This window comes from Temnothorax curvispinosus, unplaced genomic scaffold (assembly GCF_003070985.1).
Source record: "Temnothorax curvispinosus isolate PA1 unplaced genomic scaffold, ASM307098v1 QBEX01010801.1, whole genome shotgun sequence".
Lineage (NCBI taxonomy): Eukaryota > Metazoa > Arthropoda > Insecta > Hymenoptera > Formicidae > Temnothorax > Temnothorax curvispinosus.
In genome coordinates, this window is record NW_020220581.1 from 113,633 (window position 1) to 133,749 (window position 20,117).

Here is a 20,117-nt window from a genome sequence, read left to right on the forward strand (position 1 = left end):
CTAAAAAACGAGGTTTTATCGCTTTCTTCTTTCCTTGCTTCATCTTTTGATTTATTATTGGTTTTATATAATTTAGAAGCCCTTGATATATCTCAATATATTTTTCAATTTAGTTTCAACTATTAATATAAGTTACTACTATTTAATTATTTATTAATTACCATTTATTAATTTCTATTTGAGTCGTATATATTGTGTGCGAAAATGAATTCAAAATCATAAAAGATTGATAAAATTAGTAAATAATAATTAATATTAATAAATATTTTAGTCTTTACGAAGCTACACATATCAGTGAATCCTTAATAATAAGTACTGCTACTCACAGGCGTACGGTATATTAATTTAGTACCGAAAAATCGAGATAAAAGAGTGGCATTATCTCTGCGGATGGAAATACAGCCTTAACGTGTCCTCCTTCCTCCTTTTCCTCTCCCTTTCATCTCCTTCGTGCGTTCATTTCCTGCGGTTTGTGTAAATTAGGTTTGCTTGTTGCAGCAGGGTGCATAGTAACACAGTGCATTTTGTAGAGCGAGACTTCCTCTCGCGGCTCGAAATAGTTTCGTGTATTTCTCAGACGAATAACCGGAATAATTATTTGTAAATTATACATGTACGCAATTATGCCAAGATATTTTGTTTTATTTACGGTTTTTGTTTGATTTCGGTAAAGGATTATGAGTATTGCCTTTATTTTATTAATTTCAAAAATATATACAATTTCTATGCATTTTATTGATGCATAATAATGATCGTCAAGTATCTTGAGTTTAATTCTCAGGCTTTTTAAATCTATCTTTAGCACTTTTAGAATTTAGAATAATATAAGTGGCTTTATTAAAGGATTAAATATTGTTAAATATTATTTATATCCAATTATGAATTTTTAACAGTCAACAATAGTAAATTTAATTAAATTTATAGATACATTCAAATTTAATAATCTTAAATAGGTTTCTTAATTCTTTTATCTAATCTCTAAGTATTTCGATGCGTCCAGTTAAGCAGATTAACTTTTTTTTCATATATTTGAAAACACGTAATACTTATCTTATATTGTAAATCTAAAGATTTAATTCAAGAGACACGAGAGAGAATCCGAAATTTCGGTAAATGCGTCGTAATCGTTCTATTAAGAAAATGAATAAGAAAATGTAGTCGGGGGCTTTTGAAGTGGCCTGTAGACGTTAGCTTGCCCTCGCCAACCCCTTTAACGCCGGACATAAATATTAATAAGCGAGCGGTGAAATTCACGCTTATCGCGCTACCGTGAAGATTTACATGAGATAACACGACTTTCCTTTTGCGGCATGCGCGCAGGTGTGTCACCGTGTGTGTAAGCGTGTGCGTGTGTGCATGTGTGTGTTTCCAGCTTCAGAAAACATGTCAACATTTACATACAAGGCCGGATAAGCGAGTCACGGGGATCGTTTTGCAGCTACGCCGACTTCTATCGGGCTTGATATCTGCCGAGCTTTATTACGCCACCCTCGGAGAATAAATGATGAAGACAGACGAGGAGTTGGGGGGTTACTAAATGGTGCCGTGGGAGTGACACGCACTGGTTGGCAGTGGACGATACTTTTCTTGCGAGCCAATATGATTCTTTTTTCTTCATAAAGCATAGCAAAACCGGCACCGTCCGACGCTGTTTTTAGCCGTGGAAGCATTGCACAGTTAATTTTGCGTATCCCAATTCTTGGAGAGTCTCGCGTTTTCAGATCTTTACATTGCTGAACTTTAAATCCTTGGATTTAATACAGATCAAATTTATAATGTAGTACGCAAATCCTTTGATTTTGGAAACCTTTAGATTTTTGGAAGTTTGCGAACTTGTGAATTTAGGGGCGTTTCAGGAATCCTAGCACATATTATATCTTGAGTCCTTATATAATTGGATTTATAGGGAGGAAATATTTTTTTAGATTTTATGACTTTTTTATGTGTCTCAAATTTTTTGTACATATGTAACTATCTAATTTTTAAATTTTTTAATTATCCGATTTTTAGTCTTTTTAAAAGGAAATAGATACTTATTTAATATTTATAGGTCTGTAATATAAAGAATTTAATAGTAGAACAGTAAATACTTATAGGAATGTGATAATTAAAAAATTAAATGTCTAGACGACTCTGTTAAGGATTTATTTTGGAAATTAAAAAAAATATGTTAATGAATAATATTATTATTTTACGTAAAATATTTATCTTTTTAAATATATATGTATATGTGTGTGTGTGTGTGTGTGTGTGCGTGTGTGTAAAGTAAATACTCATACACGCGCGCACACACGCGCGCAAAGATGGGCGACAGCATTTACTCTGCATTATTCAAGTGGAACATTATTTCCCAACATTGTCTATCAATAGACGTACGCGTCAGGTGCTGGTTAATAATCTCGGCAGGTGAACACGGTTACCGGCTAAATTTTCGCTCGAACGGAAGTGGCACAATTAAGGGAGTTTTGTCTCGGGGGTTGGCCGGAGCCAAGTTCCGGAGTACCATTAGGTATATTAATGTGCTTCCCTGGTTCGGGTCGTTCCGGGGCCAAGCGCATTATACCCCGCCCCGCGCTCATTTACAGCCGATGCAATCGGCCAAACAACGCCGGTTATTGCTGAGATTAAATGTAACTCAAAAAATTTTATTCCGGTAATATCCCCCTATTAGGTGCGGACATTCACGATTCGTTCCTCTGTGCAGTTGTAGTTTCCACTGGATTTCTATTCGAGGTCCATTAGGTATTCCGTGCTTTGCGTTATACATTCTCAGATTTCTGAATACACGAATAATTTACTTTTTAAGTTTTATCAAATATATTCGGATGCTAAGTGTTGTGCACCCTTTAGAGATTCTAATTTTAAAAACGTGATCTTTACCTCCCTGCTGGATTTTTAATTCTTACGCTGGAAAAAAGTTACGGTGGAAAAGTAAAATATATATGATATTTAAATACTGAGTTCTGCAAGAATTTTTTACTCACGTATTATACATTATTATGCATATTACGTATTATTAGTTGCATATTATGCAAAGTTATCGTGACTTAAATTCTTCAAAAAAGATGCGTTAACCCAGAAACATAAAATGTATTCATAAATCAACTACATTGTATTATATTTCTATGCATAAAATATGGTAAATTTTGTGTGACTTACTTTTTCATCACTCTTGGTCATCTTTCTTCTCTCTGTTACTATCAAATTAATCAAATATAAAATTTTAAGCATTCTGCAACAGACTAAAAAATTTTTCTAATTTTTTTATTCTCCCAAAGCTTGGAGCATTTGTCGGTCAGTAGAAAATTAGAACATTTTACAATAAAAAAAAAACAATTATTACTTTTTTCGAATAATTATCATTATTCCTAAAAATATTCAAATTTATTTTATGAAAATTTAAAATACATTTGGCATATTTGTAAAACGTTATATTTTTTTTCTATTTAAATAGTTTTCTCGTATGTCACGCTTTCAGCGAAAAGAATCGATGTTGAGGTCGGGTCGAATCGATCCGAAACGAGGAAGAATTCTTATTATTCTGCGTCCGCGGAATATAAATCTGCATAGGAACACACTCTCGCACGTGCGTGTGCGTGTCGACACTCGAAAATTATACTTGCAAACGCTGTAGGAGCGTAATTAACGTCGCCGGCACGCACCATTATCCTGCCGAGCTATCCTGCTGGTATATTATCGCGCGTTTTAAAAATTGTCGCCTCTTTTATTAAGCACAGTCGGCCGATATTTTTTCACTTCGACATTTAGGCGCTTTTCAGATGGACGAAGCTTAAAACAGCCAACTTTGTGCATCATATTTTCTTTTACGTGAATATTTCGTACATTGACTAAATAAAAATTCACTGCTTCGCAGTTAATTGAATGTCAATTTAATATAATTCATTTATTAATAATATACTTATTAGATATTACTAAAATTATATATATTATGTATGTATAAAAATATAATATTTACAATAATAATTTAATAAATTTATAAACGAATAATGACATTAACAATATAATTATTAACAACCGCAAATTATCTGTTCGTGAAGCTTTAAAATTTTTTAGCTTAAACAAAAGAATTTTTATTTTAAATAATTTATAATAATTGAAAATAAAATATTGGGAATGACATTTACATTTACATTTACATTTAGAAAATTTTGAACGGTCATATTTTAAAATGGCTTTAGGGAATAAATGGATGGGACAAACATTATACTCATATATAATTATACGCGTAAACTGATAAATTGGTTTTCTTTCTTTATCAACTCTCTCGGCTGTTAAAATTATAGCTTTGAACGGGGAACGCTTCTAATTTGTTACAATTATGCAAAACTAAGGGTAGTATTCGCGCGATCGAGAATTCGATAATATTATGTTAGAACAAGCAATATATCGCGCGCGTATATGCGCGCATCTGAATGTGGTGCGCGATAGCCTTTGGTGTACCGCAAACCGCGACGTAACTTGGTAAACCCCCATCCTCTCTCTCGCCCACGTGTTAAACATTGATTACTGACATGCGTATAGTTAATATACCAATGTAATTCACGTGAATGTTCGAAGCCGTTATGGTTCCGTTATGTTTGGAGTTGAAACAAACATTGTACGCGGTGATCCATTTTAATCTCACCGCGTTATTGCCGAAACTAATGAAACAAAAAATACATTTCAGATTAGAGTTATTGTATCTTTGGGAGGAAATATGAGACGATCGTTTCGTAGTCAGCATAATTTTGTTCTAGATGGAACTTTATTTCTCAGATACAAAGATATCTTTTTTTTCCTAATAAAAGCGATTTTAATTATCGATTTTTCTTGTCGTCCTGCTGATACGGAGAATATGAAAAATATGCGGATCATATTAATAGCAGCGCAGTCAGCGGCACATGTCTCGTTATGAGGAAACGATAGTTGGAGAGCTGAAAACGAGATCTCCCAGGAAACGCTATTGTCTTGCACTAAGGTCCCTTATAATCCTTGTTAATAAATCCTCTTGTTATACCTTACAATCCTTTGTTCTATTCGTCATAATGAATCCACAGACCGTATAATACATCCGCGTACACTCGTGTAAAAAGAGAACATCCCGAATATGGCAGAGAATACACAGTAGTGCTTAATAACTCGTAGTTTATTTTTCGCTATTTTACTATATGTGGATGGAACAAGTTTTACTACGGTATACCGTATCCAGTCCTCCACCGATATCACCCATACGTTCCCGCAAATCCCCGAAGGGCCATCGGGCCGCGAAGGTAACGACCGAACGAAAGAGTCGTCCCTGAAAGAGGAGACGGGGGATGACGCGATCTCTGAAAGGGTGGATCTTTCTCTTTCTCTTTCTTTCTCTCTCTCTCTCTCTCTCTCTCTCTCTCTCTCTCGCTCTCTCTCGCTCTCTCTTTCTCCGCAGCGTACAAACGAGCCGAAGGGTGGTGGACGACAAAGGGCGGACTCGTCCGCACTGGAAGAGACAACAGGAATCGAGACGCGAGCGCGATTCGAGCGCGAATATCGCCGTAGTCTGTTTTCGAGCTGAGTTCAGCGCGAACGTGATTTTCGAGCACTCAAGCGAAGTGGAGAATGGTGTCCGCAGCACGTGCCTGCGGGCTAATCCGCCATCGTCGTTCCCGGCTGACTCCATTTCGCTGTACGTTCCGCCGGTTCCGGCGGTTTAGCCCAGGAACTGGCGCGTTCTTTTTATTCCGCCAAGTGTTTTACCTCTCCTCGGACTAATTCCAGATTGTACCGACATCTTTCTAACTGCGATTGCCCGCAATATCGCCGAAATTTTTCACGCAATATTTAGCGTAGGTATATACCTCCCCGCAGGTCGTTCTGTAGAGCGCGTTTCGAGCTGGATCCAATAACACGTCGCGACCTATCTTTCAGGAAACTAGAAATTTTTTAGGATTATTATTCTTCCGGAAAGAATACGAGATTTCCGTCTCTTGAAATGTAAAAAAGTGAAAAAAGGAGACTAAAGCAGAATTGCATCGCTGGCAGAGAATTCTTTCTTTTTTGACAGAAAAAAATCGCTAAAATTTTTAAAGAAGGTATACTCCTGAAATATACCGATTTGCCTTATAAAAATGCCATTTTAATTAACGATGGAAGCCGTTCGCGTGCGAGATCTCCTTACCAAATAAACGCCGTCTGCGGTGTAGTCGGTACACTGGAGTAGTCGGTACCGCTGAACGCCCGAGTGCGCGCGAAACGCTCGCGGCGGAAGCGGCGCTCGTCGTGCGAGCGACGCGCTTAATCAAGCGCGAATACTAAATCAGCGTTGGGAAAATTCTCCGTGGCCGGGCCGTGGGTCCGATCTGGTTGATTTGAAGCCGCGGTTCGGGCTCGGTGTGGCGCGAGACCCATTCAGAACACTCATTCATTGTGCGCGCTCGGTAACCTTCGTCTGGCAGCGCGGTACACCAAGAGAGCGGCCGCACAAACAGGCCTGTCCGCTCCCGCCGCCGGTGAAACACCGAAGAGCATATTTGTGGAGCAGTCGAGCGGGTTCTATCAACATTTCAGCATCGTTAGCGTTCAATTACACGATTATCGACTGCCTCGGACCGTCCGCGCGATCACCGGACCGCGCGCGTGTGTCCCCCCTTCTCGAGTGAGGCACACGAGGGGATAATCTTGACGTTGAGTCGCCTCGTTTCCTGCGATGCTGATTATTGAGAAGCTACCCTTCGATCGGCCCGGGCAAAAAAGGGGACGTGCGTCCCCTTCGCGTGATTGGACCGGAAAAATAATTAACGAGAGAAACGGCGAGACGAAGCAGATACGCTGTGATCCTCAAGTAATATATTCGAACAAAGGGTATGATAAGAGAATACACGTCAGAAATAGATATCGTCGTCCTGTGTCATTGGACACACCTAGTTATTGCAAGGGTAATATCAAAATGTAATGGCGGTCAACGGACTCTGCTGGGGCTTTTATTGAAATTCTTGAAGGGGACCCTGAAAAGAATTCCTTTCTCTCCCGGACCCGAGTTATCCGGAACGTCGCACCTACGGAATGAGCTCGGTGTGTTCGGGGCTGCGTAATTTGGCGTATACTGCAAAAACAAGTGGAATTTCGCAAAGGTGAATAAGCAAGTGAATAAAGCGTATTCGCGAATTCCAAGAGCGAATGGTAATAATAATAAACAGATTATAAACTCTATAACGTCGACATTGTGTATTTATAACGCACCATTCTTTCCAACATAATATTTTAAACTTGAAGTAAATTATATACGCTAATAACATCCTTTTGTTATATTAAAAATACAAAAGTGTAATTTCATATTTATTTAACAAAATCTGTACTAAATTATTAGATTAAACGTATTTTATTCTTAGAAGAGAAGATAACTCAATTACAGAAAATGAATATTGAATAAGGAACTAAAATAATTAGGGAAAAAGTTCAATTAGGGAGCAATTTTTGCGGTTCAGTTCGGATTCCTATTTCCGATTCTGTGTCGCTTTGATCTCTCTTATGTCTGTCGTCCCTTATCAAGATTTTTCTCGGTTGCTCTTTTGTCCGATAATAATTACGATAACGAGACAATGCTTTCATTAAAATATGAGGATCAAGAGAAAATGCATAATTACAAATTGACTTTTGAAGTAATAAAAATAGCCAAATATATATAAGCCACGTTATATTATAAGCCATGTTATATTGTGGATTAAGAAAATTAAGTTGCAACTAAAGAGAGAGAGTGAAATCTTTAATTATATTTTGATATATTTTAAATTATATTATGATACAGTTTGAATTATACTATGTTATATATTTTGAATTATATTATGTGAAATGCATTTGCAAAATTATCGTCTCAATTATTCCGCGCATCTTCATACACTACATTACACTACATTAATAATATATTTGCGTTAATATTACTACAATTTACTATTCACTTTAATAATCATGAAACCAAATCATAAGATTTTCATACATCGATTACATATCGTTATTATGATTTCATATAATCCTTTGTTAATTCTAAAGCATTAATTAGTCGGGCATTTAATTTTACGCAACGATTATTGTCGTTATTATCATCATCATCATTGCTGCTGTCATTATCATCCTTACAATATCATTCCATGAACGGATCGAAGATCACGATGTCACGGCCAGACGATGCGCGTCATGCGAAATTGAATATCGATTAATCGTCCTCAAGATTCGCTAATGTTGCGCCGGAAGTTAATTAAGCTGCGGTAATTGCGATCTCTCTTGAGCGATACTCACCCGGCTTTCCACTAGTTATATCGCCTTAACGCTATCGAATTGCATCATTAATTTCTCACATTATCTGAAATTAGGATTGATGTTCGTTATTGTTGTACGTGAATTTATTTAGAAAAATACTTTTTGTCTCTGAGATTAAAAAAGGTTACATTATCAGATATACATATTTGAATTAACTGGATTTTATGACTATATTTTCTTGTCTCTATATATATATATATATGTATATTCTCAAATACTTAAATATAAGATGACTTTATTATTGCTCATATAAAGGTATAAAAGTTGATATGCAAAGGTTTAGCGTAGCTCTTTCACGCGCGGTAATAATTTCATAATTTTATCGACATTTTGTTCCATTCGAAATAAAGAAAATTGGCGCGCAACGATCACGATCTCGTCTACCCCTATTGAGTTTTCCCGTGCCTTTTTTCCCTCCGACTTTCTCTTCGACTTCCGCCATTGTTCTTCGCGGCCGGCGCGGCGGCGGCGTCGCGGCACCTTTCATCGACGCCCTTTTGTTCGCCCGCCAATAACGCTACGATAACGAGTCAATCGTATCATGGAGAATCGAAAGGTGTCAGCTCGGGAATTGCATTGTCGGGAGTCGAGGAATCGATAGTCAGGTAAACCGCCTTCCCACCTTTTCTCCTCTTGTGACGCACGTATTGCAAACAATTTGCGCAATTTCATGTGATTAATTACAGATGCTTAAGACTCGACAAGTCTTTCATGAGATCCTAAACGAAAAATTTATAACAACCAAGTACGGGTGGTAAGTTCGGTGCGAGATGATCCAATTTATACTATTTAGAATATTTCCAAAAAATTGTTCTTAAAAATTGAGTATACGCCTCCTGTTATTTCATGTTATATCACGATCGCGTTACTTTTACGTTACGCTTTTCTACGGGATTAAAAACAAGGTGTAATTTTTCAGATATTAAATCCGGAGTATTGAAACGAATGTAGAATTAATTCTATAAACAGGAATTCTGTTTCAATACCAAACGCAGAATGTAACGTTCGCAAAAGGAAAATATTTATTTAAATAAATTCGTATATATATAAAAATGTCTAGGTACAAACGCGAACGCGCGTCCGTTTTCTGCGTTTATCATCTAGTGGAGGAGTATTCAGTTCGCCGCAAATACGCTTTCTGTTGTCAACTAGCGAAATAGCGCGAATAGTGTGAATAACGGTGATAATTTTGGCGGGAGAAATTAGTGAACGGGAGAGAGGGAGAGAGAGAAAACAGGAGGTGAAAGATGGAGTTCGCAAATGGCTACCATAAAAGCGTGCTAATGGAATAACGTTTATTCGCAAAAATAACTGCATGCTTTATCGGGATGCATTTCCTTTTCCCTTCACTCGACTTTCTCTTTTCGGTGCGATACGGGCGGATCACACTTTATAAATAATTTCTGTAATAAACGCAATTTGCGGACATGCACCACTGGTAATTGCTGCGAAGGCGCATCGCATTAATAATCGTAATAATGATAATAACAATAGCAGCCTCCGAGAGCAGAACTCGTAATTGTGGAGCTGTTAACAAATAAATTAAAAAAAATAATAACTAAATAATAGTGCAACTTTGAAATGAGATATTGGCACAATAATATCAAGAAATTAATATTAATATTAGAGAAAAGTAACGTTAAAAACTTGAACAAATCATTCGACTAAAATAATAGAATATAGATCTTAAATTAATTTGAATATAAAGCTGTGTTTATATTGTAATATACTCTCAAAATATTAAGTAGTAAACCGTAGATTAACAAATTTATTTTACATTTGTTGAAAAAATGCTTTAAAATAAAAAAAAATAATTATTTTCTTTTTTAATAAGTGATACTTTCTATATTTCTTAATTTATTATGTACGAACAATTTAAACTCTCATTATTAGTCCTTCCTATTATCATTGTAAAATTAAATTTTATTCAAACTAATTTCTTGTAATATTCATATTTTGATTTTACATTACTCTCGATTCATTCATAATTTTTCATTATCTTGTATATTTTGTATAACGTTTAAATACATTCGAACAATTGCCGCTGGCATGTAATATTTGCTAAATTTGTCAAATAGCAAACGATTTGATAAAAATGGAACAGGGGCAAATGTTGGTACGTGATCGACGAAAAGTCGTCAGCCGACAACGAACGAATAACTGAATAAATAAAAAAGAAAGAGTGAAATGTCAAACCTATAGGCATTTTAAATAACAAAGGGTCGGTGCCCGACATCCTAATTGCGGCGCCATTTTTTTTCGATACATGCGGCCGTTTAGGACGATGTTCCTTTTTACTCTGCAGCACGCGTGTTTCGGACGTGCCTCCGCTTTTCGATTTTCGTGCGTGATCGATTTTCGACCATTCCGCCAACTATTTTTCCAATGTGACGCGCCGTGACGCGTTGTGAAAACGTTTGGCGACGAACGCCGTTCACGCAATTCACAATCGTGGCCCCAATGAAAACGGTAAAAGTTCATAATTATTCTTCGACGTGATTTCCTGATCATTTTTCCTTTAATTACATTATGTGAAAAAGCGGATCGATGAGTAAAAGTGTGTGCGAGGTGAGCTTTGCATAATTCAAGCGTAAATAAATAAGAAAAAATAATTTTGCGCATGAACACCTATCGGCAATTTGTTTAATACCTTACACATATAAAGTGTCGTAGAACATAAGAATCAGTGGTGAAAAAATATTCGTTGACAGATAGTCGCGATTTCTTTCTACATATATGAATAAATAAAAATACGGAGAAGCGCGTTAAAACGTTTTCGTATATTTATTTATACAACCAAGTTTACTTTTGTAGTTAAACGTTTTTATTGCTGGCTAATTAACTTTCAGTATTCACACCGGCAAATGCGAAATGAAGGCAGCAATAGCGTTTGTTATCGGCGCCTTTACCTTTTATTTGTTTTCCCTGGAAGCTTTTCCGTTGTTTAACATCGCTGTTTATCAGACGGAAGGATTACATTGTAATATATTTGGGCGTTTTAAAGGCGAGGACGTAGGTGGATCAGCGAAATACCGTGGAATGAGAAACCATAACAAAATACGGCGAAAAAGATCACGGCGAAAAATACATGCAGAGCGGCGCACATTTAAATTATGTATATTTTATGTTTTCTCTCTCTCACTTCCTTTATTCCTTCTTTCTCCCAAATTACCACCTGACATTTGAATATCTGGGCAAAATTCATTAACACCGGTATTTTTGGATTCGAAAAAAAAATTCACGTAGGTATTAGAAAAAGTGGCGAATCTGCGTATCATCATATTGACGTTACGATCGAAGTAATTGGCAATCTCCCGTTAAAACGCAACCATTTTATCAAATGTTTCGCAGCGAAAAGTTTCGCCGTTTCGTCCTTTTTGCCACGAGAAATCGCACGTTTAAACTGCAGCTAATGGAGCATTTATTGACCGAAACGCTCCTCGTAGGACGAATTCGATTAAAGTTCGACGCGATTCGATTACCAGGAGATTCGTTTTGTCGGCTCTCTGCTGGCACCGTGTCTGAAAATCTTTGGAACCTCCGTCGGAAAACCTCGGAAAGTCACGCGGATATATTCATGCGATCGTAGAAATGTAATTTATGACGCCTGTGGCGTGTATAAAATCGATTATTGCAAAAACGTTGAAGATTGTACCGAGTCTTTTTGTGAAACAGTACACTTTCTGCAATAGGATCGACAAGTGATAGGAAAGTGTTATCAAGAGACTGATATTTTCTACTTTTATTGGGATTTCAACGATTTTTCTACCCCAGAAGTGACATTTTACAAAAAGAATTTATAGGTACATAAAATTAAAATATATATAAGAGGATTTTTTTACGAACATTTAAAAAAATTATTGTCATATAAAACAAACTTGTTCTTTTCTCTAAATTTTCATTCTATTTCAATGATACGAAATCCTGCGTTATTTATTTATTCACTTTTACACATCATTATAATTTAACGAATATAATGAGATATATTGAACCACGAAACTGAAATTTATATGATGCAAGTTAATGGAAAACGTTATTTAGTTCTCTTTTGAAGAACCCTGTAGTTCAAATTATACGCTCTGGTAATCGTCAATCGATTCGCCATTCGTGCCCAATCACCGCAATATATAGATTGCGAAATAACATTCGAATATTTCGGTCGACGCAAATTTGTGAATGTTTTTCACGCTTGCATTTCACCTTTTATATTGCGTGATCGTTAGTAAATATTGTATCAATTTAATTGTCACTTGCGCGCTGATACAAAATCATAAAATTAGACTTCCCCTCTGTCCCCTATAATATATGGTGTTAATTGCTTTAAATAAATAAATAATTATTACAGTATGCATTCCAATGAAGAAAAACTACGTAATATATAGAATAATATATAATTATAATAAGTTTATATAATAATATGTTATGTCGACTGTTTATCTAATGCAAATTGCTTTTATTATATGTTTCAGGGACTACTACTATGACAGGTGAATGTCTCGAAACTTTACTCCAATATGCAAGTATCATAGTATTAATTTACATTAACGCAATGCCACTCAATGATTGATATTAAAAAGATGTATATACCTATATATTGCAATTTGAAGCAGTACTTAACAATTAACTAGTGTAAGCGTCTCTGCCTTAACTTTTATCGAAAATTAGGCGTTTTTTCTGCATCCGCGATCCTTTCCCAACTGTTGTCTCAATTTTCAATAAAAAGCTTGAGGTTTTTAGCAATTATAGGCGAAACGCGTTTACGCTTCTTTGTCTCTGATCTTCTCTCAACACATATGCTCGGCTAATTCAATGTGAGTCGACAATAAGCAGCGCCAGACGGACGTACGCGTTTCGCGCGAGTTGCATGTCCAAAGCCCGCTATCGCGCGAATGTAAACGCATTCGAACAAAATAAGGGAAAAGGAACAAACGCGACACTATGGACCTCGGACCGTCGCACGGTGGTAGCTGTCGCAAAAAAAAAAAAAAAAGAAAGAAGAAAGGTTCGCCGTGCTCGGCGGAATGCGTCCCGTGGTGCATTCATATTTTGTCCTTTTTAATCGCGCGCGCTTCAGACGCGGAACGGTGCGGGCTTTTATTGCAGCGTCCACCGGCACGATGCGACACGGCCAGCGCGCTCCGCTCCGCTCGGCTCGGCGCGTTGCGTCGCGTCGCGCGTTCTTCATGCCGGTCACGGAGACGCCTCTGAATAGTCACAATTAAAACGAAAGCGAAGACGCAACGCGATGCCGCGCGTTGACGTTCGCGGGGTTGCGTTCCTCTCTTTCTCTTTAAGTTCCATTTGTCTTTTTTTTAACCCTCAACGGAGACCAAGTGGGATAGACGCAACGGTCGTTGATGCGCGCGTGCATTACTTTGCATCGAGAGACGCGGTGGGATCTCGATGGCGCATTTTGCAGAGTCGTTCGCTTATTGTTGCTCATTTAGTTGCGCCATATATGTCAATGAGCGAGAAAGAGAGAGAAATTCATTATAATTTTCAAGAGGGAATATCTAGGATACGAAGCACAGGACTATAATAATAGAAGGAGATTGACGCGCGGATGAGAAGAGAATTCATAATTCGGAATCTCAAATCTATCACGAGGACGCACCGCACGCATGGGACAATTCGATTAACACGTGGATACAGCGCAGCTATAATGTCCATACCTGGCGGATATTGGGTTAATTAGAGACGGCTGTCCCTCGAGATTCATCATCAAGTGACATCAGACACAATGAATTATTAGAATCAAGATTCGCGCGACTCGCTGTCGCCCGTGCTGCGACTTTTTTTATGATCAAATTATTGTCGCCGCGGTTTTTAATTCCGTGGCGAGCTCTTGGCGTTTTTACGCTACTAAAAATATTATAACCATTAAACGCATTCCTTAAAATAACAACTTTTACTTTTTGTAAAAAATAATGTTTTCAAAAATTTTTTTATTTGTAGCATTTCATGTCACATTCTATTTCATGTGTCACATTCTACGCAGTTGCTTAATTTTTACAAGACAAATGCATTAGCAAAAAGTATACAGACATTATATTTTTAATTTTAAAAAAGTTTTAACGTTAATAATATTTTATTTCTAATTAATAATATAGTGTGTAAATAAAATGTTTTAAATTAAATTTACACAAAGCCAATTATCGAAATATATAATATACATACCTATTATGCATTATTATATTTTTAATAAAATTCTTTGTCTCTAAATTATATTTTTCACTGTGTTTAATCTGTTAATTTAAATAATAAATTCTTATTAATTATTTAAAAATATTATCTATGATCATATCAGTTACAGAAAAATATAACTAAAAACAATTATTAACATCTTACCGGTATAATGTCTTCCGCTTTTGCATAATACATCGTTCATTACAAGTAATTATTATTACCAAAGGCGTGCCACCGTGGATTGGCTCGTAATTTGAACAAATGCAAAGTGTCATTCGGTCGAATGTGCACAAAAAGCTGCCGCTGGGCTAAATTAATAATTATTACTATTTACGGTTATATGAGCGTAATGAATAATTATGGATTATCAACTGAGAATAATAATTTGCGACTCATTGCGCACAAATGAGGTTAATTTCGTTGCGGTGGAATGTATCGGCATTTATTTATTTTCCTATATCTCTGCAATAAGCAAGAATGCACATCATCTCTATTAAAAAAAATATCTATTATTTATTACGTGACTTTTGTCTTTAAGACTGTATCTATTAATTATGTTAAATATATTTCACTCCTTCAATGCATTTTGAATTCTGATCTTTTATTAGCTTATTATTTTTTGTCGCATCAGAAAATTATCTAAATATACTTTTTTAAATCGGCATTTTTCCGAAGAAACACGACTCATCTCGTATGTACGCTCGTTTTATCGTATAACCGCCATAAATTGTCAATTTTATTTTTGACTTTACCAGTGGCGTTCCGTTATTGCAACATAAAGTTTGCAGGAGCATAGTATGAAGTTTGTATGGTATAGGGAAGGCGTTCAATAAGGAAGAAGGGGGAAATGTCAGTCCTAAATCTGGAGATGGCAATGGAGAACGAGAAGTACCGAAACTTACATCTCCTCGATTATTGGCAGTATCTTGATTAATACTATACTATATGTACAATTGAAACATTAGACAGAATTACATTTACAATTTCTAGATAGAATAATAATTATAGCAATTGAAAGATTTAATAATTAGCACGATGATCTCTGTGTATATTAATTTGTTCGCTAACAGGTCAGTATAAGATTTCGTTTCTCATAACAGTATACAATTTATAATAATAATGCACATAAATGAGAAATGTTTTACAGTAATTAATAACTCACGTAATGTGCTTGAAGATATAGGGACATATTTGTGATATGATATTATGCGAATTATAATGTCATATCAAGTAGCGCCATCAATGATAACGATACCCGAACAGTTAGTACCGAGATATACATAATATCGCCACTATTAACAAATACGAGCGTTATTAGTCGTATGTAATCAAACGATAGCAGCACGGGATACCATTATAATTGCCTATTAACAAACAGCAATAGACAATATATCGTGACAATATTAGTGTACACGTTGATCACATACATGTCGATTCAATACATGTATCCAGTATAACTAAAACATAAGTCCATCACTATAAAATTATTTAACTTATTTAAAGTTTATATTTTACATGTCTATATTGCTGTCCTTCTGATTCCATTATTCGTGAAATAACTATCTTCATTTTCACGTGCGCAGGAAACGAGAGGTACATAAATGTTAGAGGTCTAAATTTCAAACAAGTCGCATTGTATACAATTATTTTATATTTCTACAGCTATTTTTTTCGCATAATAAAACCTTTTTATTAAAATATAATATATATAATAATAAAAAAAATATATAAAATAGATGATATATGGCGAGATTACGAGAAGTGAAAACGATTAAAATCGCATTTCGCGAGATGATTAATCTGTGGAAAAAAGAGGGCGGGGTTAAAGGGTTGCGACTCTCGTTTGTCGTTCTTCCAAATTAGAGGATAGCCATGTAACGCGACGCCAAGTAGTCTGAAACTGGCTGTTAAACCAATGCAAATTAGCGGAAGACTCGCGTACCTCCGAGTTTGTCCCTTCTAATTACGCGGGAACCAGCGAGAAAGGCTTAGCCGGGTTCGCCGGGAATTAGTTGCCACCCGGTAGATGCGGATCGCGCGAAGAACAAGAACGCCGTTATACCTACGCGGTTTTGCGCCGAGCAATAATTGCACGTACAACTCGTGATCGATTTCGGCGATAAGATGCAGACGGGAGGTTATTTATGTCTTACAACGGTCTTGTTAAACTGATGATAAGCGAGAAGTGCATATACAATTGTTCTGTCGCTAAATTTCCAGCAATCTCGTTTTTGCGATGTACCACATTACACATATTGCGTGTAACTTTAATATGGAAATATACATTTATACGTGTATATTGTGTACGTGTACAAATGTATTAGAATTTAGAATGAATAAAATGGATCGCTTATAGCTTCACACATTAAACTTTTGTAACTTAAATGAAAACTGTTGAATATGGCTATTATATGGATATCAAAGGACACCTATATAAATAATATGCATACTTCGTAATATTCATAAATATTGAGCGGTTTTTAATTGCACTGTAAATTACAAAAGTTTGTCTTTAAAGTCAAATCATTAAGAAGCTTGGGGATTAACTTCCGATATTCCTTTGACGAAAGAAATTCTTTCATTGCGAAATAACGAGTGTATGTTATTTCTGTGAAAGTATTAATTAAAAACATTATTTTTTCTCGTGACACAAGTTCTTAGCGTGGAATATGCATTGAATTATTATAAATAAAAATTATTCATAGCTTTTTGAGATTACATAGAGTTTGTTGAATCATTCTTTATGATAACAATGTTATAGTTTCAAGATTGGCATCGAATTTATTTATGCACAACACAACAACGCGCACGTTATGCCATTGTTTTCATAATTCAAGTTTTAAGAGATATCTTTTATAATATGCATATATAAAAAAGATTATATCACTCACACATTTTTATTACATTCATAATACATATATATTATATATTATACATTATATATATTATGTTTTTAATTACTCAAAGTTTTCAACAGTAAATTAAACAATATTTACTTATAATAGATATTATATTGTTCCTTTTATTTTGGTATTATAATTTTTACAATTCAATTTATTGATTTTTCACTTTCCAATTGATTTTATTTCTTAGCTTATACAGTTAGACTATAAATCGTTACAATTTAAAGCGTCTATTGTGAATGGAATACAAAGAGACACGCGCGCGCACACTCACACATATCCACACATGTTCAAAGCTCAAAATAGAACTTACTATTATCGAAACGTCATTGATGAGATCGATTTACTTGCACATTTGATATTTTATTGTGCGACAGAAATTATTGCGACAAAAAGAATGAAAAAAACAGAGAAGTTAAAAGATAAAGGAAGCAAACTGAGAACCAAGATAAATAAGAAAGTGAAAAATAGAGAAGATTGGGTATATAGGAAAAAGTTTAAGAATAGGAAAAATAAAAAGTCAAGAATTCAAAAAATGGTTACAGATAGAGAAATAAAATATGTTAAGAAAATTTAAAATAAGTTGAAACAAGCGTTGTCACTTCTTCGTTCCTTAAAAATGAATAACTAGTAAAAGTATATCCTTACGTTATTCTCATCATTCGAGATGTTAAAATTCGCGATTTTCCCGTTGATAGTTTCTTACGATACGAAGTATCGTAGAGTACAAAGAGAACACCAATGCATCGTAGAAAAGGGACAGGTCTGCAATTCGATTCGATTTTATGTGCCCTTTTTAAGAGTAGATACAACGACGTATTGTGCCTTATTACATGGATGCGAACAGTAGAATAGCGAACAGTAGTGCACAAAATGCGTAAACAAGGCAACGAGAAACTTGATGTATTATTCAATATTCTGACAAATGCGACGCTCGTAATAATATCTAACTTTTGCTTTTCTTCTAAACTTATCATATGGAAGCACTTATTTATGAGGGATCCCTTATTTACTGCGAACTATTTATTTGTTGTGTCAGTCATTTTTTTCTTTTTATTCATTTATCGCGATAAACCATGTTATGTCACATTTAATTTAGCTTTTGATGCCCGATCGGGATGCCCGATGTTGTATATCAAATGAGGGGGATTAATTTAGGGACGAATGTCTCTCAAGACACCTTCGCGACTTCGAGGGTCTAATCGCGTACCATCGATACGTCCCTTGACCCTCGATGTCGGAATGTCGGCGTCGGCGTCGCGTCGGCCTAAACGCTCGATCCCCATCAATGTACATTAAGTGCCATGGATTGTGCATCGCTTAATGCACGTCCTATCCGCGTCAAATTAACCGTTAGTGCCACGTGAAATTAATTCTACGCCATAGAGAAATGAGAGTATCGTCATTATAAAATAATTACAGACTCGTTATAATCATGGTTTTTATGGGCGATTTTACAATAAGGATTAGCGCAAAAAAATTCACGATTAAACTTCAAGCATTTTAAGTGATACGAAAGGTTGAAGATAATCTTTAATATGAAGAAAAATACCACTTTAAAGATACTTAAGTATACTTATACTCTTTATAAGTAAATATCTTTAATAATAATAATAAATAATAATAATAATAATAATAAAAAGAAAAAAAATTAGTTTATTTTTGTGTTATTTTTTTACGAATTTTGTATTTATTCCTTCTAATATACTTGTTTAACATTGTTATCCGATTCATTTGCCGGCATCGAAAACATTTAAAAACGCTGAATCCAAATAAATACCAGCTTGGTCACCCGTGCTTTTTCGCGAGCGAGTCAATTATCAACTTTGAAATCGACGCTGCGACCAATCAAGTTACAACGGTGAAGTTACACGGCATCGTCTCTTTGAAAAATGTAAAATGTATTCGACATTCGACTCTGCAAAAGCTGAAAACTAGCTATGTGCTTCTATATTTAACTTGTTTTCGCAAACCATGCCGATTTATGCAAATATATATCTGCAGCTATAGATACGCAATGAATTTCATATGCGCTTTGATCTTTATTCACGCCGCGAGGTCACCGTGTAATTTTTAATATATGTTATTAAGTAGTAATAACAAATTTTTGCAATTAGTACGCAAAACAGCCTCAACGTAAACATTTGTAAAGATAGATATTTAAAACTATGTATTTTTTATAACATATACTATACTTGAAAAGACATGTCAGAATTAAGAGGAAGACGATTGTGAATTTTTTACGCCCGTATAAGTGCTTTCTGACTGACGTATGTCTTGGAAAAGTGTGTCCTAATTTGAAACATTTCTTGAAAGAACTTAATTTTTTTTATACCGAGCTGTCCTGCGTATTATTGCGACGTTATCGTCGTTATTACGAACTCTTAATTATTCTAAATTTAACGCTTTATCACCCGTGAAATGGCACTTCGAGTGTTAATGACCACCAAGATAATTTACGATCGATGTCTTTAATCGTTTCTAGAAACCGCAGCTGAATTTAAACGCTGAAAGTTTTCCTCGTGAAAGTAAACGGCCGCCTTCACGCTTCCAAAACTTTTCCCTCATCCTTTTGTCCGCTTTCATGCAATCAATCGCACAAATACAGCGTTCGTTATGTTTGGAAACATCCCATAACCGATTAAAGTTTGGAAAGCTTTACGGTGTTGTATGAAAAACATTCAGTTATTTTTATGTTATTTACTTCCGCACGTTAATTGAGAAAGAGACTGTTGAACA

General features: G+C 35.5%; 1 protein-coding gene across 1 annotated transcript in view; it reads left to right on the forward strand.

The window, feature by feature from the left end:
- Nucleotides 1-20,117, forward strand: part of LOC112460765 — a 136,193-nt gene that overhangs the window by 102,635 nt on the left and 13,441 nt on the right. Inside the window, exon 7 of the mRNA XM_025025600.1 lies at nucleotides 12,759-12,776. Within this exon, the coding sequence (XP_024881368.1) occupies nucleotides 12,759-12,776 (18 nt within the window). The remainder of the gene's footprint in view (nucleotides 1-12,758; nucleotides 12,777-20,117) is intronic.